Source organism: Euleptes europaea, chromosome 18 (genome assembly GCF_029931775.1).
Source record: "Euleptes europaea isolate rEulEur1 chromosome 18, rEulEur1.hap1, whole genome shotgun sequence".
NCBI classification, from domain to species: domain Eukaryota; kingdom Metazoa; phylum Chordata; class Lepidosauria; order Squamata; family Sphaerodactylidae; genus Euleptes; species Euleptes europaea.
The window spans coordinates 23,441,351-23,465,714 of NC_079329.1; the positions used below are offsets into that span (position 1 = coordinate 23,441,351).

The window sequence follows — 24,364 nt, forward strand, 5'->3', positions numbered from 1 at the left end:
CCCTCCCCACAACAGACACCCTGTGAGAGAGCTCTAAGAGAGCTGTGACCGGCCCAAGGTCACCCAGCTGGCTTCATGTGGAGGAGTGGGGAAACAAGTCCAGTTCACCAGATTAGCCTCCGCCTCTCATGTGGAGGAGTGGGGAATCAAAGCCGGTTCTCCAGATCAGAGTCCACCGCTCCAAACCACCGCTTTTAACCACTACACCAGGCTGGCTACACCATAGTCTTAATTACTGAGCTCCACCATCCCTCCGGTTCCCATCAATTACCCTGTGCAAGCACAGTAGGGGCCATCTTGCTTTTGTACAGTGCTTTGTGTGCTGCAAGCAGTAGATCGACATGATACTGCGGCAGTTGCCGTACAAACCTGAGCAGAGGTTCACTGTTGAGCCAGAATGAGAGGCACCTGGGCGCTGTCATGGCGGCTGCGCTGCATGGGGTTGATCCGCTCACCCGTATGGATGTTGAACATGGGCAAGGTGGAGAGGGGCCGGGGTACGTCCCGGCCCCTGGCCATTTCCCTCAGTTCCTCCGTATTGCCGTGGATCGTGTGGTGATGCACCATCTGGATGCTGAAGACCCCCCCAAAGGAAAGCAGAGAAAAAGCTGCTCAGAAGGAAGGAGGGGAAAAGGCAGCTCTGTGTGTGTGTGTGTGTGTGTGAAGTGCCTTCAAGTCGCAGCTGACTTACGGCGACCCCTTTTGGGGTTTTCATGGCAAGAGACGAACAGAGGTAGTTTGCCAGTGCCTTCCTCTGCACAGCAACCCTGGTCTTCCTTGGTGGTCTCCCATCCAAATACTAACCAGGGCTGACCCGGCTTAGCTTCTGAGATCTGACGAGATCAGGCTCGCCTGGGCCATCCAGGTCAGGGCTTAGGCTGGGTAGGAATCAATAAAAGGAAGATGACCTCGATTGTAGGACAATTCCCCACACACACATACACACACACAAACATGCATGCACAAAAATTATACACTCTTTTCTTAAACAAAGCATATACAAAGGTATAACTTACAAATTTAAAACACACTCTCTTTTTCTTGACAGCACATATGGAAAAAAACTTACCGCACAACGCTAACCGGGGTGGGGGGGAGGGAGAGATAGAAGGGGATAGTTCCATAATGTGGAATAAAAAAGGGCAATTCGATATCACTCGTCTCTTTTCGAAAGCCTGGCATAATTTTTTTTTAAAAGGAAAAGGGTTTAAACAAGAGGCCTCAGATCGATCAAAGACGAAGCCCTGTGGTTATCCTGCGGAAGAGGATTTCGAAGGGGAGGGCAGAAAAACTCCCCGGGGGGTTGTCAGTCTTATACTAGAGGCAGGCACCCGTTGCAAGATTCAGATTTATATGTGCAGGATTTTAAAAAGAAATACTTTCTGTATGGAACAGCAATCTATCGAGAGAATCCCAACCCAGCATCCGAAGCATCCTGACCCAGGCTTACCACCTCATTCTCCATCTGCAAGAACTATCCATCGGTCCTCTATAGCCGCTTTTTCTTCAGTTGATATATTTTTGTTTTTTGCTGAAGACTTTTTTGTACACGTTTGAATGACAGGCACTCAGTCAAATGCCTGAGTTCTGTCTACTGCCCCTCTCCCAAAGGAGCATGATTTGGGGGGGGCCCTTTTGGGGCGGTTGCAGGAAAGGGGTGCAAAGAAAGTTGCACTCCATGGCTGGAGGTCCTTGCAGCTGTTGAAACACTGAACTGGAGCCAACTCAAGTAGGGTTGCCAGCCCCTAGGTGGTGGCTGGAGATCTCCCGCTATTACAACTGATCTCCAGGTGACGTAAATCACTTGGAGAAAATGGCTGCTTTGGAAGGTACACTCTATGGCATTATACCTTGCAAAGTCCCTCCCCTCCACAAACCCCACCCTCCTCAGGCCCCACCTCCAAAATCTACAGGTATTTCCCAACCTGGAGGGTGCCGAGTTGTTTTCTGTTGCTCCAGAAGGTCGGACCAGAACCAACGGGTTGAAATTAAATCAAAAGAGTTTCCGTCTAGACATTAGGAAGAATTTTCTAAGTTAGAGCGGTTCCTCAGTGGAACAGGCTTCCTCAGGAGGTGTTAAGCGCTCCTTCCCTGGAGGTTTTTAAGTAAAGGCTAAATGGCCATCTGTCAGCAATGCTGATTCTGTGAACTTGGGCAGTTTATGGGAGGGAGGGCACCTTGGCCATCTTCTGGGCATGAAGTATGGGTCACTGGGGGTGTGGGGGGGGAGGTAGTTTGGAATTTCCTGCATTGTGCAGGGGGTTGGACAAGATGACCCTGGTGGTCCCTTCCAATTCTATGATTCTATGAAAGTCGCAGAAGGGGGACACTCTTAGGATTTTCTCAACTTTTCCAACTTGAGATGGCCATCTCAGATCCCAATAATCAGCACTCAAAACCAGATGTTTGAAATAAGACAATCACTTTATTATTTTTCTGACACAGAGCTTTGGAAATCTCATGACTCTTTGCAAGTCAGATAGTTAGCTTAGGTTTCCTGGGATTTCTGGCTGCAATCTGTGTCAGGTTGGGTCTTGCTTTTTCTCTTCTTTCAGTTGCTGCTCTTGCAGACTCTCTTTTTCTTGATATATCTCCTCCGCCGCCTCCGCCTCCTCCTCTTCTTCTTCTTCTTTCTCACTACCTTCAACATGAGCTTGCTAATTGCGTAGGAGCCTGTAAGTCCCTGGCCGGTAAGCTTCCTCAACAAACCCCTGGCCAGCAAGGCCCGCAAGACCCTCTTGAAGTAATTCTTCCGCTTCTCGAGGTCATAGCCGGTGGCCGCGATGTTCTTCTTAAGAGCCTGCAGGGATATGCCGGTGCGTTTGTCGGTGGAAGCTACCATCCTGAAGATCATCTTGGAGATGCCACGCTTCGGTAGCAGCAGTTTCCAGAGGAGGAAAGCGTTCACAGTGGTTTTAGCCTTCGACTTGGAGGCGAGCTTTGTCTTGGAGCTGAGGCCCGAGCCCGAACACGATGCCTGAGGGACGTCGGACTTCAACTTCTCTTGTGCTTGTGGGACAAAGGTTTCTGCACAGACGGAATTCAACTTCTCTCCACCGGGACGTTGTGCAGGATTGGGGGAGAGAACGACAGGTGTTCTGCGGCGCAGAGCCATTTTCTGACGGCAAAGCTGCGAGTTGCCACTTCCTCCTCCTAGCCTGAGTTTCAAAAGCTGGAGTCAACCTTGAAATCAAAGGCAAGATGGGCGCTTGATCACAGCAACTTAAGTGGGGGCTTCTTGAGGTAGACAGATCTCCATGTGAGGACAGGATCTTCCTCTGAATCATACAAGCCAAACCAGGTCCGAAGTTCTCAATAGCATTCACCAAGCTTGAAGAAGCGCCCCCGTATTTTAACCCTGACCACTTGCTTATGACCCTTGCTTGTCTTGGCTGCTCTTCGTTTAGTTGCTGAACCCTCCTGAGCTTAAGGAGTTTTGGTCCGATGGTTCTTCTGACGGCCCCTAGGCTGCTTGTCTCACAGCAAGATGTTGGGTGGGGCTCCTCTACCAAGCAGTTATGATCAGGCTGGTCACTTTGCCCCAGGTTTTGAAGGCCCAGGGGGAGGGGCTTGAACCAAAGGTTGCCGTGGGAACAGCTTGGAGGATTATGGGATCACAAAGTGCCCTGTGATGTCTCTGTGTGTATGTGTGTCCTTGTGTGATTGCCTGGGACAGAACAGGCCAATTCAGAACCGATCTTATCAAAAGACAGAATCCGTATGCTTAGGATCTGTTGAGGGCTCATTCACAAGTTACAAAGTATACATGTCCCTGTATGTCCTTGCTTTGACAGACAAGTTTTGGGCGTTTCCCAGTGGGAACTTAATTCCCAGGTGTGTGTGTGAGCTCGCTTCAGATCGGGAATATGGTACCCGGGGAAAAGAGGTATTCTTCCTAAATTTCCTGACCTAAAATGGCCCCAGGGAAGCTGCTATTTGCCTTTTGGGGGAACAGTCACATACTGATGGACTACACATACATTTCCACAATAGGGTGGACAACGGTTTCTTGGGGCCATTTCAGTTGGGATAGGCATTCTGGTGTACAAAGAAGAAGAGAAGAAGACCCTGCAGGGGTGGCAAGATGGCAGCTAGGTAGGATAGTGAGGTCAGCACCTTCTCTACTGTTGAATGTCATTCAGAAGAACATAAGAAAGGCCCTGCTGGATCAGACCAAGGCCCATCAAGTCCAGCAGTTTGTTCACACAGTGGCCAACCAGGTGTCTCTAGGAAGCCACAAACAAGACGACGGCAGCAGCACCATCCTGCCTGTTGTCCACAGCACCTAAGATAATAGGCATGCTCCTCTGATCCTGGAGAGAATAGGTATGCAGCATGACTAGTATCCATTTTAACTAATAGCCATGAATACCCCTTTCCTCCATGAATATGTCCACTCCCCTCATAAAGCCTTCCAAGTTGGCAGCCATCACCACATCCTGGGGCAGGGAGTTCCACAATTTAACTATGCATTGTGTGAAAAATACTTCCTTTTATCTGTTTTGAATCTGTCACCCTCCGGCTTCAACAGATGACCTCGTGTTCTAGTATTATGGGTGAGGAATGTCTTCATATTGCTACTCTCAGGGCAATGGACTGTTCCTTCTCGGAAGCCCTAGACTTTCACACATACTGTATAATGCACTTTCAATCCACTTTCAATGTACTTTAACAACAGTTTGCAAGTGGATTTTGCCATTTCACACAGTAAAATCTGGCTGCAAAGTGCATTAAAAGTGGATTGAAAGTGCATTATTTGGCATGTGTGAAAGCACCCAGAGTCTCTGTCTTGCAACTAGTGATGTAGTTAGGACACTGTCTCTGTCTCTCCTCTTCACTACCAAGTCTGTTAGTTCGTGAATAAAGCTTTTTCTAAACTTAATCAGGCTGTTCACCTTTTCTGTGTTAATTACTCTGCCGACAATTTCAAGTTGGGAAAATGGGACAGTGGGGAAGGCAGCATCCTGCCTGTGTTCCAAAGCACCTAATATAATAGGCATACTCATCTGATCCTGGAGAAAATAGGTATGCATCATGACTAGTATCCATTTTTACTAGTAGCCATGAATACCCCTCTCCTCCATGAACATGTCCACTCCCCTATAAGAACATAGAAAGGCCAGTTATAATAGTGGCCCAGATAACATCAGTAACTGTCCACGGTGCTCCAAAATGGCTGTCCCAGGAGGTGGAGCCAGTCTCAGAATGATTGCAATAGCTTTATTTCAGTCACACACTGAAGATTCGTGTGCCGTGGTGGCAGCGGCTGCCAAAGCAACATTTAAAAAAAAAACATGCACCGCCAATCAAACCTCCAACAGCCATTCAGAAGGCTTGCCAATCAAAAGCCCTACCTGGCCCTGCCTACTTCCTAAAAAAAACTTGGGGGTGCCAAAAAAAGGTGTTGGCACCCTTTTTATTGAATATCTATATTGACATGCTTATCAAACGGTTGTTGAGCTCAGACATTCACGCTCCAAAATTAGCAGAAAAAAATGCTACCAATACTTCTGTACACCGATGATGCTGTGATTCTTTCACAAACTAAGGTAGGACTAAAAAAAAGCCTTTGGGGTTTTGGCAGTGCATTGCTAGGAGGAACAGTTGGTTATTAACTATGCAAAAACTAAAATTATATGTTTTAATAATAGGGTCAAAAACTATGCTTGGGTTATTGATGAGCATCGAATAGAGCAGGTGAAATGTTTTAGATACTATATTTTAGTATAGTGTCCAGATCACGTGAAGTGATCGTATCGCTTTACTCTGCTCTGGTTAGACCTCACCTAGAGTATTGTGTTCAGTTTTGGGCACCACAATTTAAGAAAGATGTAGATAACCTGGAACGTGTCCAGAGGAGGGGAACAAAGATGGTGAGGGGTCTGGAGACCAAGTCCTATGAGGAAAGGTTGAAGTAGCTGGGTATGTTTAGCCTGAAGAAGAGAAGACTGAGAGGGGATATGATCACCATCTTCAAGTACTTGAAGGGCTGTCATATAGAGGAGGGTGGTGGCTGGAGATCTCGCGCTATTACAACTGATCTCCAGGCGACATAGATCACTTGGAGAAAATGGCTGCTTTGGAAGGTACACTCTATGGCATTATACCCTGAAAAGTCCCTCCCCTCCACAAACCCCGCCCTCCTCAGACCCCACCTCCAAAATCTCCAGGTTTTTCCCAACCTGGAGGGTGCCGAGTTGTTTTCTGTTGCTCCAGAAGGTCGGACCAGAACCAACGGGTTGAAACTAAATCAAAAGAGTTTCTGTCTAGACACTAGGAAGAAGTTTCTAACAGTTAGAGCGGTTCCTCAGTGGAACAGGCTTCCTCGGGAGGTGGTAAGCGCTCCTTCCCTGGAGGTTTTTAAGTAGAGGCTAAATGGCCATCTGTCAGCAATGCTGATTCTGTGAACTTGGGCAGTTCATGGGAGGGAGGGCATCTTGGCCATCTTCTGGGCACTGGGGGTGGGGGTGGGGGGAGGTAGTTGTGAATTTCCTGCATTGTGCAGGGAGTTGGACTAGATAATCTTGGTGGTCCCTTCCAACTCTATGATTCTATGATTCTACCTTGGTGTGGTTTTACAACATAACGGAAGGCAAATTGCTCATGTAAGTCATGTAGTTGATGTTGCCCAAAGAAGCTCAAAGGCCAAAAAAGGTGTTGGTGGGGCACCCCAGTTGCCCACGGCAACAAGGTGAGAACCCCTATAGTAGATGATTTAAAGGAGTGAGGAACGGAGAAGGGGAGGGGCTGAAGTGGTAGAAAAGGATTCATAAATAAAAATGACAGTTGCGCATTCCATGCAAGCGTGGGCTGTTCACAGAACAATAAGGGTCGCACATCACTTACTCTGAAGTCTTCATGTCTCTTCGTTGCCTACAATTAAAGGGGAAGAAAAGGGCAGGGTTTAGGTGCCGTTAGACAGACCGTTCGACTGTTGCTTTCGCACACATGCACTCTCGATGCGCTATAGCAGTCCTTTGCAATTGAACGTTGCTGGTTTCACAACCAAAAAAAGTGTGAAAGCAGAGTGTAATGTAGATAACAGGTGTCCATGCTTTCAGATTTTAACTAATCTAGAAATGGGAGATAAGGGGGGGAGAATTACACAGGGGCTTGTACAACTAAGCTCCCCTGTTTTCGCCATGCTGAAGAATCCTAGGAGAAAAGCAACCAAAGGCTGGTGATTCCCAAGTATTTGAAAAAGTCACCGAAAAGTCAGAGATGCAAATTTTATTTATTTAGCGCTTATTTGGTTTTTTATTTAGCACTTCATGAGAGCCAGCGTGGTGTAGAGGTTAAGAGCGGTGGTTTGGAGCAGTGGGCTCTGCTCTGGAGAACCGGGTTCGATTCCTCACTCCCCCACATGAGCAGCAGCTGGGTGACCTTGGGCTAGTCACAGCTCTCTTAGAGCTCTATCAGCCCCACCTACCTCACAGGGTGTCCATTGTGGGGAGGGGAAGGGAAGGTGATTGTCAGCCGGTTTGATTCTTCCTTAAGTGGGAGAGAAAGTCGGCATATAAAAACCAACTCTTCTTCTTTTTAAGCCCGTCTTCCTTCCAAGGAGCTCAGGGTCCCTATATATTGGGTTGAATCCAGCCAAGTTTTCCACTCTAGCTGGTGCGGTTCTCCTCCTTACTAAAGTTCCCCCCCCCACAACGCTTTTTTGTCCATGCAGGCCCCATGATTCCCAGCACAGCCTTTTTGGGTGGTCACAGAGGAACCCCCTCTTCTCCTTTTTGTTCACAGAAAAGCTGGCAAGATCCAACCCATTGTTCTCCCCCTTCCATTTTCTCCTAACAGCAACCCTGTGAGGTAGGCTAGGATGAGTGTGACCAGCTTCCCAATCCACCAACCAAGTTTCATGGCATAGTGGGCATCTGAACCTGGGTCACCCAGATCCCTGCCCGGTGCTCCAACCATGAGACCGCATTGGCTTTTCTTGAAGAACAGTTGCCCCTTGTGCTCGTGCCTAGCACAGACCACTGTTTTACTACCCTCAAATCGACCTTCCCAGAGCAGGTGGAACAACAGTATGAAAAAAGTGGGCTTGTTCTTGGGATGGCCTATTCATCATTCTAGTCCACAATGAACACCTGTTGGAGAAAGGCTGAACAAAATGCAGGCTTCAAGTAGGCCAGAAACACTGCACTCATGTAACTGCACTCCATGGTAAATAAACAGAAGCAAGAACACCTCGGAGAGCAATCATCCGAAGCATTGTTTCCATGCAATGGGTGTGTGTGTGTGTCTCTGTATGTGAGGGCACATAAAGCCAGAGCGGGTATCTTTTGAATTTTCATTACTGGCCTTGTATGCATGGGCTGCTTCAGTCGCAGTCACCCACCGACTACTTCGGGGCTTTGTTTTCATTATGCACGTTTTCTCCAACCTTTAAAAGTCGTCTCGCTTTCCCCCCTGCGTTTTCTGGGTGCTGTTTTAGCCCGAGTTTAAAGTCTGCCTCAATTCCAAATCGAAAGCCAGTCCTGTGCATACTTGTCAATTGGGGGTTTTCTCCCCACACCCATTCTCGCTTCTCCCTCCCACTTCTCTTTCCCTCTCATCTAACCCCTTCCCTTGAAGGTGGAATACTATGAGGCTGCTTATTTGGTCAATTTCATAGTGAGTGTTGATCAGTTTCAGACCTCCGGATGGAACAGAGCCCAGCTGATTTGCTGCCTTCCCTTTATACGGGTCCTCTTTAGGATAACCACAAAAGCCTTTTTTGTTTGTTTGTTTGTTTGTGAATGCAGGGCTGGTGATATAACACTGGAACAGTCACAGACAACCTATGAAGCTGCTTATTTGGTCAGTTTCACAGTGACTGTTGGTCAGTTTCAGACCCCTGTTCAGAGTGATTTGAGAATGCGACTGCAAATATTATGCATTGAAAGAGCAGCATATCCAATGGAAATAACCCGTGCATAAAAGGATTACGTGTGATCTTTCCAAGCTCATTTGGTTGCCACAGAGCTGTGTCATGTCCTATCTTCCCTTCCTAGAGTGATGGGTTTTATTAGTTTTCTGGTTTATTGCCTTTTTCCTGAATGAGATTTGTTTTATTTTGGTTTACTGCTCTCGATGACTTTATTGCTCCCCTGTGGATTCATCAACCCTTCTTGGCTGGTATGGGCTGGAAATGATTCTTTTAAACATCTTTTAATCGACTGGTCTTGTTTCCTGCGGTTCTGTTGGGGGTGGTTTATTGCATTTTAATTATGATGCTTTCCAAAATCTGTAGGCAGCCACCTCAAGAGCATACACTGATAGTGGAATATATGTTTGAACATGACCTTTTTAATCTCGATTTTTGGACCAGAATAAATTATGCAAATGTACACAATTTGCATAATTGATTCCCACCCTGTGATCTGGATTTCCTGGGGGATAAACAGTTTATAACAGATCCTTAATGCCTAGGGTTGCCAACAACCAAGAGAAAAATTGTCCTGCCCCTTTAATGGAGGTTTAATGACCTGGATAGTCCAGGCTCGACTGATGTCATCAGATCTCAGATGCTAAGCAGGGTCGACCCTGACAAGTATTTGGAGGGGAGACCTCCAAGGAATACCAGGGTCATGACATGGAGACAGGCAATGGCAAACCACCTCTGAATGTCTCTTGCCTTGAAAACCCCGCCAGGAGTGACCATGGTCTTTTATGCATGACTGTTTCCTTCGCCGTCAACCCTCCAATGACTGTGGGTCTTTGGATTATGCATGCCGTTTCCCACTGTCAGAGGTCACCTCTCTCTCCCCCTGTGTTTCCCCGCATTTTGCTCGTGTTTTCAAATTCGAGATAAAACAAGTCCCTCAAAATGTGGGGAAAATGCGGGGAAACACAGGGGGAGAGAGAGGTGACCTCTGACAGTGGGAAATGGCATGCATAATCCAAACAAAGACCTGAAGTAATCGGATGGGTGATGGTGAGTGAAACAGCCATGTATAAAACACCCATAAGTCAGATGTGACTTTACAGCATAAAAAATAATAAATGGGTAGAAACAGGCAGGTAAAGCTTTTCACGGCATTGGGTAAATAACTTCACCGGGTAAATAACATCCCATTTTCTCTAGGTTTGTGGCAACCCTATTAAATTGCTCTTTAAATTCTTAGTCCGGTCCTCTTCAGGTTTCATTTTGCGCTGGCAATTATGCCTTTATACAAAATATTCACATATAAATCGCAGCTCTTGCTGTGACTATAATCCTCAACAAGGGCTCAGGTCTTGCCAATCTGCCAATACCATATCCCTTCTGCACAGCCGCAGTCTACATACATAAGCCACATTCCAAAATAATGGCATCTTTGTGCATTTCGTATCATGATGCTATACGAATAACCAAGTTCTATCCATGAGCCGTTCATGATGCTTTACAGAATTTGATAACTGACAACTACCAAAATCTTTGCCCCCAAGGAATTTGTAGTATAAATTTGGACAGTGGGGAAGACAACAAAGGAAGGGGGGGAGGCGGGGGGGACTGGAACAACCTAAGAAAAATATGAGGAGGAGGAGGAGAAGAAGAGTTGGTTTTTATATGCTGACTTTCTCTATTACTTAAGGAAGAATCAAACCAGCTTACAATCACCTTCCCTTCCCCTCCCCACAACAGACACCCTGTAAGGTAGGTGGGGCTGAGAGAGCTCTAAAGAGCTGTGACTAGCCCAAGGTCACCCAGCTGGCTTCGTGTGTAGGAGTGGGGAAACAAATCCAGTTCATCAGATTAGCCTCCACCACTCATGTGGAGGAGTGGGGAATCAAACCCTGTTCTCCAGATCAGACTCCACCACTCCATACCACCGCTCTTAACCACTACACCATGCTGGCTCTCTGAGTAGATGCAGTTTCTGGTACTTGGGATTGAATGCAATTGGGGATCACATTTGGGGGAGGGGAGAATTAAGAAAGGCTACACTTACAAGGTATGCCCTGACCTGGATGGCCCATGCTAGCCTGTTCTCCTCAGATCTCAGAAGCTAAGCAGGGTCAAAATATTGTCGAAGGCTTTCACGGTCAGAGTTCATTGGTTCTTGTAGGTTATCCGGGCTGTGTAACCGTGGTCTTGGAATTTTCTTTCCTGACGTTTCGCCAGCAACTGTGGCAGGCATCTTCAGAGTAGTAACACTGAAGGACACTGTCCTTCAGTGTTACTACTCTGAAGATGCCTGCCACAGTTGCTGGCGAAACGTCAGGAAAGAAAATTCCAAGACCACGGTTACACAGCCCGGATAACCTACAAGAACTAAGCAGGGTCGTTCCTGGTTAGTACTTGGATGGGAAACAACCAAAGAATACCAGGGTCATTATGCAGAGGAAGACAATGGCAAACCACCTCTGTTAATCTCTGGACTTGAAAACCCTACAGGGTTGTCATATGTCGGCTGCAACATGACAGCACTTTACACACATATGTAGGACATTGATTTCCAAATCCAGAAAGTAACAGATGAATGCCCAGAGAGAAGATTTAATGGGATGAAGAAGTAGGACTATGGACGTGTCTTCAGACAGTGGTGTACACCATCTATTTCAGAGTTTTGGTTAAGTGTTGCCAGTAGTGTTCTGCTCACTACAAAGTGAAGGACAACTCCTGCTCTTGAAAGTACAGCTGACAACTCTGGGATATCATAGAATCATAGAGTTGGAAGGGACCACCAGGGTCATCTAGTTCAACCCCCTGCACAATGCAGGAAATTCACAACTACCCCCCCCCCACACACACACACACACGACATCACTGAATAAGACCTTACTTGTGGGGAAAAGAGAGGGGAAGTGTGAATAGAGTACCAACTATCCTGAGTAACCCCTACATAATGATGATCTTTGCTGGCATAAATACCCCTGGCTCACATAATTTTCTTGGGGTTTTTTTAAAATGTGGAGAATACATGAGAATTCTTTGTGGATTGTCTACCTGTCTCTACTAGAACTCACATATCTTACACGCATTCTGCTCCAACCCTAGGTAAATGCCCAACTTACACGCCTTCCCGCCGGCAGCACATGATGTAGGCCAGAATGAGACAGAGGAGAAGGCCCAAAATAAGAGGGAGAAGAAAGGTGAGCAAGAAGTCGTAGAAGAACACCCTATCGGGGGCATCGTCCGGAGGATTGAATTCTGGGCCAGGCTCGAGCACCCCGTCACCGTAGATGGGCACCATCTCTGTGGAGTTTACATCTGTGAGGTCTATCTAAAGGATGCAGAAATGAGAAGGACAGGAAATCAGGATTTCCTCATCTTGGTATGGCTACCCAAATATTCCTACATGCCATCCCCTCTATGTCCCATGCATCCCCACCTCTCACCAGGGTAAGATTGCACCAATCCACTTTGAATCTGGGGCTGAAGCTGTCGTAGCAGGTAATGACTGGCTGTTGCTCCAACTTACACCAGTAACGGTTTTCGAGGGACTTGGCTTCTGTCAAGCACTTGGTGAACGGATCCTTGGAACCCACCTTGATGTAAACGCTGAGAGGTGGAGGAGGAAAGGAAACCAACAGAGGAAAAGGAAGAAAGACTAATCCTGTAGAATCATGGAGTCAGTAAGCAACTCAAATGTCTTCCGGTCCAATACACACATGGTAGCGAGGCAAAATACTTGTTAGGGAACAGTGAGCTAGAACTTGGCCCTCCAAATACATGGAATTCCATAACTGGTATTCTAAACATGCTGTTTAAAGGTAAAGGTCCCCTGTGCCAGCACCAGGTCATTCCTGACCCATGGGATGATGTCACATCCCAACGTTTACTAGGCAGACTTTTGTTTTACGGGGTGGTTTGCCATTGCCTTCCCCAGTCATCTTCCCTTTACCCCCAGCAAACTGGGTACTAATTTTACTGACCTCGGAAGGATGGAAGTCAACCTTGAGCCGGCTACCTGAAACCAACTTCCATTGGGATCGAACTCAAGTCGTGAGCAGAGCTTGGACTGCTGTACTGCAGCTGACCACTCTGAGACACACGGCTTCTAACATGCTGTTTACCCCTAACAAAACCAACTGTAGAAAGAGAGGGTGGGATCCAACCAGCTTTTCCATAGGTGAAAAAGGGAGGGGTCCATTTGACAGAAGAAGAAGAAGAGTTGGTTTTTATATGCCAACTTTCTCTACAACTTAAGGGAGAATCAAACCGGCTTACAATCACCTTCCCTTCCCCTCCCCACAACAGACACCCTGTGAGGTAGGTGGGGCTGAGAGAGTGTTCCTACCCCAACAGAGGAAGGACCATCCCTTCCTACCTGCCCCCATGCACCAACTACAGTTCTCAGGAGACACCTGCTTCACATAGCCTGCCTGGCATTGACCAGAGCATGGGCATTTTCTGCCATAGCCCCCACCCTATGGATCAGGCTCTTTGAGTAGGTGGGATGCCGTCTCCGGAATTTTTAAAGAAGGCGCTCCAAAGCTATTTAATGGAGTGTAGACTGTGGGGTTGGGGGTACTGTATCATTTATGTTCTCAGTTTGGACTTCTAAGCCACCTTAATCCAAAAAGGAAAGAGTATAAATCTTTTAATTACATAAGAACATAAGAACAAAAGAAAGGCCAGGCTGGATCAAACCAAAGTCCATCAAGTCCAGCAGTCTGTTCACACAGTGGCCAACCAGGTGCCTGCTATTACAACTGATCTCCAGCCGATAGAGATCAGTTCACCTGGAGAAAATGGCCGCTTTGGCAATTAGACTCTATGGCATTGAAGCCTCTCCCCTCCCCAAACCCCACCCTCCTCAGGCTCTACCCAAAAAATCTCCAAGTATTGCCCAACCCAGAGCTGGAAACCCTATTTATACACCTTCACATTGCCATGTGAATGCTATTGGGTGAAGTCACCTTGTACATTTTGTTTTCACATTCAAAATGGTGTAACATATACTGAACTGGAACGGAATCCAGGGATAATGAGTGAGGGAGCCATCGTAGAAACATGGTCCTTGACAGTTGTCAGAATCATTTCCATGCTTCACAAGAGGCTCCGTTTCCTTACCCTTCCTTCCTGTTCTCAATCGGCAAAGGCACACGGCCTCCCCGGTCCAAGGCTGAGGAGATATTGACCATCACCAAGCCTTCTTGTTCCCACATGCTGTCCACGGCTTGCTGGAAAAGTTCGTGGACCTCTGTCGGTAGCACTTCCTCGACGTTCCAGTTCTTCACAAAGAAGTCCGCTTGATACGGCATCTCTCCGTCTGCAGAGAAGGGGGGGCAGGAAAGGGGTCATGGCGGGGACCATGCTAGGTCTCAAGGTTAGTGGCACTGGGTTCAGTTTGTGTATCTTCAACCAGGCCATTGTATCCCCAAACCAGGGTTACGCCCTTAACCCGAGAAAAGAGAAAGTGGGAACATACAGGCCCTCGATGCTGTCTGCCAATATGTGTGTCAATGTGACAATCAACTCAGGCAGGCTTGCTCATAGTAACCAAGCCATGCCTTTGTCTTATTTATTTTATTTTATTTTGGTACGCTGCCTCTCCAGACTCCAGTTCAGGCCAGCTTGATTGGTAGGGCTGCAGTGTCAACCTCCAAGTGGTGGCTGGAGATCTCCCGCTATTACAAGTGATCCCCAGGTGACAGAGATCCGTTCCCTTGGAGAAAATGGCCGCTTTGGCAATTGGACCCTATGGCATTGAAGCCCCTCCCCTCTCCAAACTCCGCCCTCCTCAGGCTCCGCCCCCAAAATCTCCAGGGATTTCCCAATCTGGAGCTGGCAACCCTACTGATTGGACTGTTCGGGAGAAGCAGCTCCCTCAAAAAGGGGCACTGCAGAAATCCCTGTGGTTGAAGGCAGTGGTAGGCTGCTAAATGAGGTAAGACATGTAATGGGTGGGGAGCCCCAGGTGTCGCCTACTACAAAAAATGTCAGCATAATTAGGATCCTCTCACTGCATCTGAGGAAGTGGATTCTAATCCAGGAAAGCGGATGCCGGAGTAATCTACACTCATCTTTAAGGAGTAGGGCATTCCAGTGACCAAAGTTGGGGGGCGGGGACAAGATCTTTGGCACAGTGCCAATGCGCAACATCACTTCTGGTACAAAACCTGAAGTGACTGCTGCAAGAATTTTAATAGCTAAAGTTTGGAAGCAAGTGAATAAACCTTCAATTTGGGACTGGAGAAATTATGGATGTATATGAGGATGGCCAAATTAACCGAATTCCTACATGGAAAAGATATGGAAGAATTTAAAAAAACTTGGGCAAAGGCCATCACATATTGGGATAAACTGGCAAAAATGGATTTTACTACTTTAATTAGTGAGTTATAGAAACTAGTCTTAATATCTTTATATTTTATTGTTAATAGATATTTTTAAAACTGTTAAGACACTTCTTCAGAAGTCGGTTGACGGGTCACATTTTTAAGGTGGGTGGAGGGGCAAAGGGGTATCTTTTTGGTCTTTATAACTTTGTAACTATGAATGTATTAATAAGTATATACAGATTTTGTATTTTGTATTTTCTTTTGTTATTTTTTTATATTATTTTTATTGTATCTTTTTGTTTTTTGTTTTATGTTATAAAAATTAATAAAAAATTATTTAAAAAAACAGAAGTGACGTTAGTGCTTTGGGGAGACACTCTAGGATTCCGCCAAAACTCTGTGGGAGTCCTGGCCTCTCGATTAAGGAGCCACACACCTCCTGTTTGTTTGTTGTGGCTGCCGTGTGTTGAGACGGCTACCCCTCTGGAATTAAAACCAGCAAAGAAACCCATGAAAGGTTTACCTGGAGATGGGACAATACTTATAACCATGGTTTGTCTCACAGTCTCATAGGTGTACCTATTATATGCCGTCACCTGTCGTAGAAAAAAGGAGAAAGAGATTTGGTTGCTTCCGTCCCTGTCTCAAGGAAGAAACAAAATGGCTGCTGGTCATGCCAAGGAAAAGCGCCGGGAGCGCAGAAATGCAGACTGCCGCAGGCTGACCGCTATCCCTAAAGGATGTGGTTCTTCAAATCTGGCACTGAGGTGTCTGGCGACAGCCAATCTGAACAGCAGGGTCTCAAATCTCATAAAGGACTCAAATGAGGGCTCCAACGTGTGCTTGTCGAAACGAGTCACCCGCACTACAAAAAAGTATACATTGCAACAGTTGCCGCCACAACACAGAAGTGTCTTTGCTGGGTATAAGTTGCAAGTACATCGGAATATTTAGGCAAAGTTTAACTTCATGCTTTAGAACAGGGCTTCTTAAAAATTTTCCATTCGCGACCCCTATCCGCCCGAGAAAGTTTTAAGCGACCCCGGATATATAGGTATATAAAATAGGTATACAAATCAAACATTTACTGATAATAAATCATAAAGAAATTTATTTTAAAACAATTATTTGGTATACATATATTTTTTTTAAAAAGGTAAAGGTCTCCTGTGCAAGCACCGGGTCATTCCTGACCCATGGGGTGACGTCACATCCCGACGTTTACTAGGCAGACTTTGTTTGTGGGGTGGTTTGCCAGTGCCTTCCCCAGTCATCTTCCCTGTACCCCCAGCAAGCTGGGTCCTCATTTTACCAACCTCGGAAGGATGGAAGGCTGAGTCAACCTTGAGCCGGCTACCTGAAACTGACTTCCGTCGGGATCGAACTCAGGTCGTGAGCAGAGCTTGGACTGGAGTACTGTAGCTTACCACTCTGCATTACAGGGCTCCATTGATTAAAGACACCTTTTATTAAAGAAACCTTTTACTGTTGCCAAATTTTTCACGACCCCACATTCAGTTACGCGACCCCATATGGTGTCGCGACCCACAGTTTAAGAAGCTTTGCTTTAAAACTAAAAAAAAAAGTCCTGGCTTTCCTCCTCATTGGAACAGGAGCTACTTCAGAGGACCCCAGAACGCATCACCTTTGGGTCTATCCGTTCAGAAATAGTTGCCCCCATCATAGGAGGATGCTGGGCTTTGGACCTCCCAACCTTTGCTTACTACCCTCATGGCAGCCTGCTACCTTTTCTCAAGGTTTCAGAAGTGCTCACAGTTTTTCTGCCCAGAAAGGAATGGGGGTTGTTGTTGTTCTTGTTTTAAACACACCTCAATTGTCTGTGTGCCAACTTCTTTGTCTGTGGCGGACCCATAGAGATAGCCCGTCTGGAAAGGAGTGCGTTGGGTGTAGCGTAGCCACTTGGGCAAGTCCGGATGATCCAGCAGGTTGGCGTGGAAGGTGACGGGGGGATCAGCCGTCGGCTCTGTAAGATTTCAGACTCAGAACAAACATTGTGATTTTGTGAGCAAAGAAAAAGCCATTGTGGTGTGTTGGGTAGAGTGTGGGACTAGGACTGAGGAAGCCTGGGTCCGAACCCCCACTTGCCATGAAACTGACCTTTGGCCAGTCAAATTCAAATTTATTAATGCGGTCGACTGACCGATCACGTGCCAACACATCAAAAGTTCCAGACACAATCGTTTTGCACTGCAGAATCACAGACTGCCCGTACCTATAAAGGTGTAAAGTCAATAAAAGCAACCCCTGGTTAAAATTATCATCTTAAAATTGTAAAACATTCTAATGACCATTCTCTAATAAAGTTCTGCATATTTTAATAGCAACAGCGCAGAACTTGGCAGTGTGGAGAGTAAGCGGAGGGTCGTCTCCTAATAGGAGCTGCTTTGCCAAAAGCTCAACTGACTCATCAGGGAATTTACCAGGCAGAGGGGAAATAAGCTTTGATCTGACTTCGTGGTAGAATGGGCAACATATCAGTGCATGTTTGACGGTTTCAGTGTTCCCTGACCTTTTGCCAATCATTTTCTCTCATTTTTTGTAATAAATTATATTTTCAAAAGAATAAAGGAATGAACATAAAAGAAAAAGGGATAAAAGGGATAAGGGGGGAATAGGGGATTACAACGTTTCAAACATCTTATACCTACTGTTCAATTATACACACATATATATATATACATACACACTGTTGTCCCAATTATGTCCCAATTTAATCTCTAACATTCTAAAATATAATATATTTATTACATTTTCTCTCAACCTACCCTACCTCACAGGAGTGAGGATAAAACAGAGGAAGGTAGAACTGTGTGTGGTGCCCTTGCAGGAAGGATGGGATAAAAATGTACTGAATAAGCAAGTCTTATTACAGGGGTGGGGAACCTTTTTTCCGCCAAGGGCCATTTGGTTATTTATAACCTCATTTGTGGGCCATACAAAATTATCAACTTAAAAATTAACCGACCAAGCCCCAAGCAAGCAGCTGCCCCGGATGACCCCCCCGGGGGGGGGGGGCACGGGCAAGCAGGCAGGCATCCAACCGGTGACATACTCACCCACCTGGTAGCACAGGATGGGCGAGTGCGGATCGCCAGTCTTAGATCCTTCAGAGGTAGAGATCTGTCAGGACCCACGGAGGGCCAGACCAAATGGTTTAGCGGAGCTTAAACGGCCCCCGGGCCTGATGTTCCCCATCCCTGTCTTATAATATTCACACCACAGAATCTGATCCTCAAAAGGCCAGTATGTATGCAGGCTCTCTCTGCAAAACCAAGGTGAAGAATGGAATCTGTGTATGAATCCTATGAGGAGCTGCTTGGATTTGATAGGCAGAATGACAAGTTTTGTTCCACTATTTATTTATTTTACCAGATTTACATCCCTCCTTTCTGCCCCCTCCCAAGGGCCACCAAGGCTGCTTGGTTTTTCTGACCATCTGTTACTCTCTGAGGGAGGAACGGGGTGGGGGGAGATCCAGATGGTGGCTCTGGTGTTGGGGAGGAGAGTTAACTCTTTCTTCCTTTGCTGTTTTCCTGATTTAAACCTGCCCTCCTCCCAGATTGCCCTGCAGAGGGAACCATACAAGAATTATACAGGGTTGGACTGAGAGACAGATAGTAAAACTGAAACAGATAGCTTAGTTCCAAGAAGACAGCTAAGAAATTAATTATGCACAGCGATGGCTGCATGGATATATGGCTGCTTTATGAAGAGAGACCAGGTTATTGTTTTAGGATTTATGGATGTGGAGTTTAATGGATGGATGGATGGATGGATGGATGGATGGATGGATGGATGGATGGATGGATGGATGGACGGGTGGGTGGATGAGTAGGCTTGCCAACCTCCAGGTAGCAGCTGGAGATCTCCTGCTATTACAACTGATCTCCAGCCAATAGATCAGTTCACCTGGAGAGGATGGCCGCTTTGGCAATTGGACTCCATGGCATTGGAGTCCCTCCCCTCCCCAAACTGCGCCCTCCTCAGGCTCCACCCCAAAAACCTCCCACTGGTGCCGAAGAGGGACCTGGCAACCCTACAGATGAGAGCTATTCCAGAGAGTCTGGGGTCAGTCTGTGCCTAGACAAAGGGAGAGTAGCCTGCTCATTGGGGCCTAAGTTGTTTTAGACTGTGTGTTTAATGTTTTGCATACAATGTTTTGCTTTATTAAATCATTTTGATTATTTTAAATTATTGTTACCTTCCTTGGGTCGCAGGATGCCTGGGAGAAAGGCGGGTTACAGAGGTATTTAAATAAACAAACACAATATTTTTTTTTAAAAAAAAAAAACACGGCAAATCCCTTACCCTGATGGTCAGTGAAGTAGTCCTGAAAGCCATCTCTTTCCAGTTCGTGGATGAAGATTTCCCCAACCACCGCACGCAGCTGCAGGATGGGTAGACTGGCAGCCAGGATCCCACTGAACAAAACCACTGGCAGGATATAAAGAGGACCTGGACTTAGACACCTGAACCCTGATTCCACTGCACTGAGAAGAAACTCTCTCTTCTACCCCTCATCTCTAGCATCCCGCAAGCTTCTTTTCCCACTCAGCCCGACCAAGTTTTACTTATTTATTTATCTATTGGATTAATTCATATTCCACCATCCTCTCCTAAAGGGGACCCAAAGCAGCTTACATCATTCTCATCTCCTCTGTTTTATCCTCATAACAACCCTGTGAGGTAGGTTAGGCTGAGAGACAGAGTATGACGGGCCAAAGGTCACCCAGCGAGTTTCCATGACACTAGTGGGGATTCGAACCTGGGTTTCCTAGAGATGAGTCTATCGCTCTTAACCACTACACTGCATCGGTTACAGCACATGGTTTCCTGGGGCAAGGCAAGACACATTGGAGATCGGTTATTCTAGAGCAGGTTTCTCCAACGGATAGCTTGTGAGCTACCGGTAACTTGCCAGGCACTGCGTGGTAGTTCAGGCATCCCCTAGGAGACCCAGCAAAAGATTTGCTCTAGGCCAGGAGTGTCAGACATAAGGCCTGTGGTCCAGATTCGGCCCCTTGAGCCCTCTTATCTGGCCCGCAAGCCAGCCACCCCCTCCTCCGGCCCTTGTAAGAACTGAGTTAAACCCCCCTGCTCTAGGCTTTTTAAAATTAATTAAAAAAAACTTTTTAAAAATACACTTTTATTTATAAGATTTTCCTCTGTGCTGCTGAACTGATGGCTTCATTTCCGGCGCTCTTCCTATAGCCCTATTTCTAGGACAGAATAAAAGTTGATAATGAGGGGGAGAGTAGTTTGAGATACTTTTCCATTACACAGAAGTAGGTCTCGTTAAAGAAAAAATTGGCGACCCCTAATCCAGAGAAGCGGCCAAGCCCAAATGGATGGAGAACAGAAAAAACTTTATTCCTAAAATCAGTTATGAACTGAAATGCTAACTCACACAGTACCAACTATAGTCATAACAATAAGGTAATAGTTAAAGATAGTCATTAAAGAGACCTCTTTCCCAGACATGCCAGCACCCAGTGTAGGATACTGTAGGATTAAGATCTGGGAGACCCCAGTTCAAATCCCCACTGGGCAGTGAAGATTACTGGGTGATCTTGGGCTAGTCACACCCTCTCAGCCTCACCTACTTTACAGGTGTGTTGTGAGGATAAAATGGGGAAGCAAGAAGACCATGAATGCTGACCTGAGCACCTTAAAGGAAGGAAGGGATAAAAATAAATTAGACAGATAGAATCCCACTCATGAAGCTTCCTGAGTCTTTAACTAGTCCTGGAATAAGAATCCGTCTGAGGTTCACATTCATACATGAATTTGTAAACCAAGCAGCAGCTGGAGGGAATGCAGTAGTTTACAGTACAGCATGATATAAAGCAGAGGTTCCCAAACTATTTGAGTCATGGAGCACTATTCAGTAGAGAAATTCATCACGGAGCACTAATTTTCACCTAGCGCCTATATACTAAACCAAATGACAGTAGTATTTTTCTTTCTAATCTCTTCACAGAGCATTAGGAGATGTTCCACGGAGCACCAAGTGCTCCACGGAGCACCATTTGGGAACCTCTGATTTAGAGTGTTGAATTAAGATCTGGGAAACTCAGGTCTGAATCCTCACTCTGATTACTCTCAGCTTAACCTACTCCGCAGGGTTGTTCTCAGGTTTGCCAGGTTCCCACTGCAGGCTTGCCAATCCCCCCTGCCCCTGTGGGGTTGGATGATGACTTGCCCCCCAGCTCCTGTTTCCCACTGATGATTCTGCAGGGTGGGAGAAAAATAATGAAAAAAGCCATTGGCAACAGTGTGACGTCACTTCCAGGGAAAATGCTAAAATTACAAATATATAAATTTTAATAAGGTGCACAATCAAGTTAAAAACATAAGGCCTCTAGCATAGGCAAGACTTACACATTCAATATATAAAAACATAAACACCTGCGATGTACAATCTTACATTGACCAAAGTAGGATCCAAAAAGGACCAAACGCGTTTCGCCCTAGAAGGCCTTCCTCAGCGGTCAGTCATAGAGTTATAATTTAGCACACATCCTAATAATATAATTGTGTCATACTGAACAGTAAAAAAAATGTATAAAAGCCCTTCTAGTATAGTGAAGCTCCCTGTAAGTTTATTTATTCCTTATATACTAGAACATGGCTTCCATGTCTCACCTTCTTTTACATGCCGGGCTCTTGAGGATGTGTATACATCAAGCAGTGTATTAGTTCAAATGGCAAACCCAACAGTGGCACCAGTCCTCTCTAGGAATTGCTGGAAACTCTGTTGGTTTACCATAGAGTTTCCGGGGATTCCTAGAGAGGCGTGACATCAATTCTGGGCTTTCCCTGAAAATGCCATCACGCCTTCACTGATGGCACCCCTCCTTGTCCCTGTCTCCCAACTGGCAACCCTAGGAGGAGAATATGATGTAGTACGCCACTTGGGGTCACCTCTGGATATAAAGGGCAGCCTTCCATCCTTCCGAGGTGGGTAAAATGAGTACCCAGCTTGCTGGGGGTAAAGGGAAGAAAACTGGGGAAGGCACTGGCAAACCACCCCGTAAACAAAGTCTGCCTAGTAAACGTTGGGATGTGACGTCACCCCATGGGTCAGGAATGACCCAATGCTTGCACAGGAGACCTTTACCTTTAGAAATCTAAAAATAAATACATAAATACGTAAAATAAATATAAATCTCACAATAGAAACAGGCCGTTAAAAGATCATAAATCGAGGCAACCTATTTGTGAAGGGAAGGAAGCTGAAGTTCAGCTCAATTTGTTTCCTCCCCCACCTTTAAAGCTCCAGATTTACCAAGGCAACCTGTTTTGCTTTATCTGCTTCTTTGCTTTCGAAAGGATCCCAAACGGTGTTACAGCCGTCTTCTCACCCTGGCTTGTTACATTTCAAAAAGTAGCACTTCCCACCCCCCTCTTTGCTTTTACTGCCTTCTCCCTGGAGGGAATTTGTCACACTTGCCTGGCACCATCAAGGCCTGTTTGTAATTTAATTAAGAAACGCCTCTGCCTGCTGCTTTGTCTTCAAACGGCTGCCCCATGAAGCTCAACACCTCCCAGCCAAACAATGCAACCGCCTAACGTCTAGCCTGCCTCCTCAAACAGACATCTGTCTCTATAAAGACAGAGAGCTACTTTCCACTGCCTGGTTACGTCAATCTTCCACTGGTGTTTGCTGCAGAAAACGCAGCAAATATGAGGCGGGAACATAAGAAAACCCCTGCTGGATCAAACCAAGGCCCATCAAGTCCAGCGGTCTGTTCACACAGTGGCCAACTGGATGCCTCCAGGAAGCCTACAAGCAAGACGATTGCAGCAGCAGCATCCTGCCTGTGTTCCATAGCACATACCGGTAATATAATAGGCATGCTCCTCTGATACTGGTAGGGTTGCCAACTGCAAGATAGTAGCAGGAGATCTCCTACTAATTCAACTGATCTCCAGCCAATAGAGATCAGTTCACCTGGAGAAAAATTGCCGCTTTGGCAATTGAACTCTATGGCGTTGAAGTCCCTCTCCTCCCCAAACCCCGCCCTCCTCAGGCTCTGCCCCAAAAATCTCCCACCCGTGGCAGAGGGACCTGGCAACCCTAGATACTGGAGAGAATAGGTATGCATCATGACTAGGAAGAAGAGATGAAGAGTCCCATGTTACTTAAAATCTTGCTTACAGAATTAATTACCTAGTAATTAAATGAACAACCTAACAAGTTAAATAACGCAACCTAACAGAGTGTTCTTCAATCTTTTCAGGCCCAAGACCCAAAAATATCAGAGCCACTGAGCTGCGAGCATCTGACAGGGAGTCATGGTACATCAAAATCATGTGACGGGAAGAGGAGGAACGCGAGTTATGACCTCACTGGTGCCAAGGCCAGGACTATGAGCTGTAAATGCAAGACAAGTGTCAGGAGCTCCACCATACAAGCCAAGGGTGAGAGACCTGGAGGCATCGTCTCCACCACTCAGTGACATCTTACTGTCGTGCTGCACCTCTCAACAGCTACATAAAAAGAGGCAGGACGCATGCAGCACACTTGCAATTTACATAGCAGGCTCTTCTGAGAAGCAGCCAGGAAAAAAAAAATTAACAGTTGATTAATTAACACAAGCTCACAAAAATGGCAGGTGGCAGTAGGGTTGCCAACCTCCAGGTGGTACAAAAAAGTGCAATTGACTATGCCGTCCATTTGGTGTGACTGACGCTGGATTCTCCACTTCATGGATGTGCATTTCGCACCAGTTTATGATTTTGAGTGGCAGACCACGACCAGGACCGAAGAAACCTCCGTGAAAAGGGACTTTTACTGGAACCCCTTCTCTTCGTTAGTTGGTCTCACTATGATTTTTTTCTACGTGCTTCTGCTTCCAATTCAGGATGTTTATATAGCGCTGAAACCTATTGGGTCACCGTTTGTACGCTTATGGACGTTGTCAGTGTCAATTGCAGTTTGCAAAGTTGTTTGCCATAATTTGTGTATGCTTGTGTGTTATTTGTTGTAGCCTTGCACAATAGCAAGTGTGATTTTCTAAGAGCACATATGTTGCATGATTATGACAAAATCAATATACACAATCGTGGTTTAGTTATAGAATCAGAATCAGATAACCTGATTCGAAGAGACATCTTATCCAGCTGTCCGTATATATATTGG

The 24,364-nt window shown here is 46.2% G+C and overlaps 1 protein-coding gene across 1 annotated transcript; it reads right to left on the reverse strand.

Annotated features, from left to right (window-relative positions):
* Positions 1–381: 381 nt before the first annotated feature.
* Positions 382–22,682, reverse strand: SGCA (sarcoglycan alpha). Its single transcript, XM_056864618.1, has 9 exons — positions 22,673–22,682; positions 19,528–19,653; positions 17,028–17,182; positions 15,722–15,794; positions 13,988–14,186; positions 12,310–12,472; positions 11,986–12,194; positions 6,847–6,873; positions 382–574 (listed from the first exon to the last, which is right to left on the reverse strand). Exons 1-9 carry the CDS (start codon positions 22,680–22,682, stop codon positions 382–384), a joined length of 1,155 nt encoding a protein of 384 aa, XP_056720596.1.
* Positions 22,683–24,364: the final 1,682 nt, after the last annotated feature.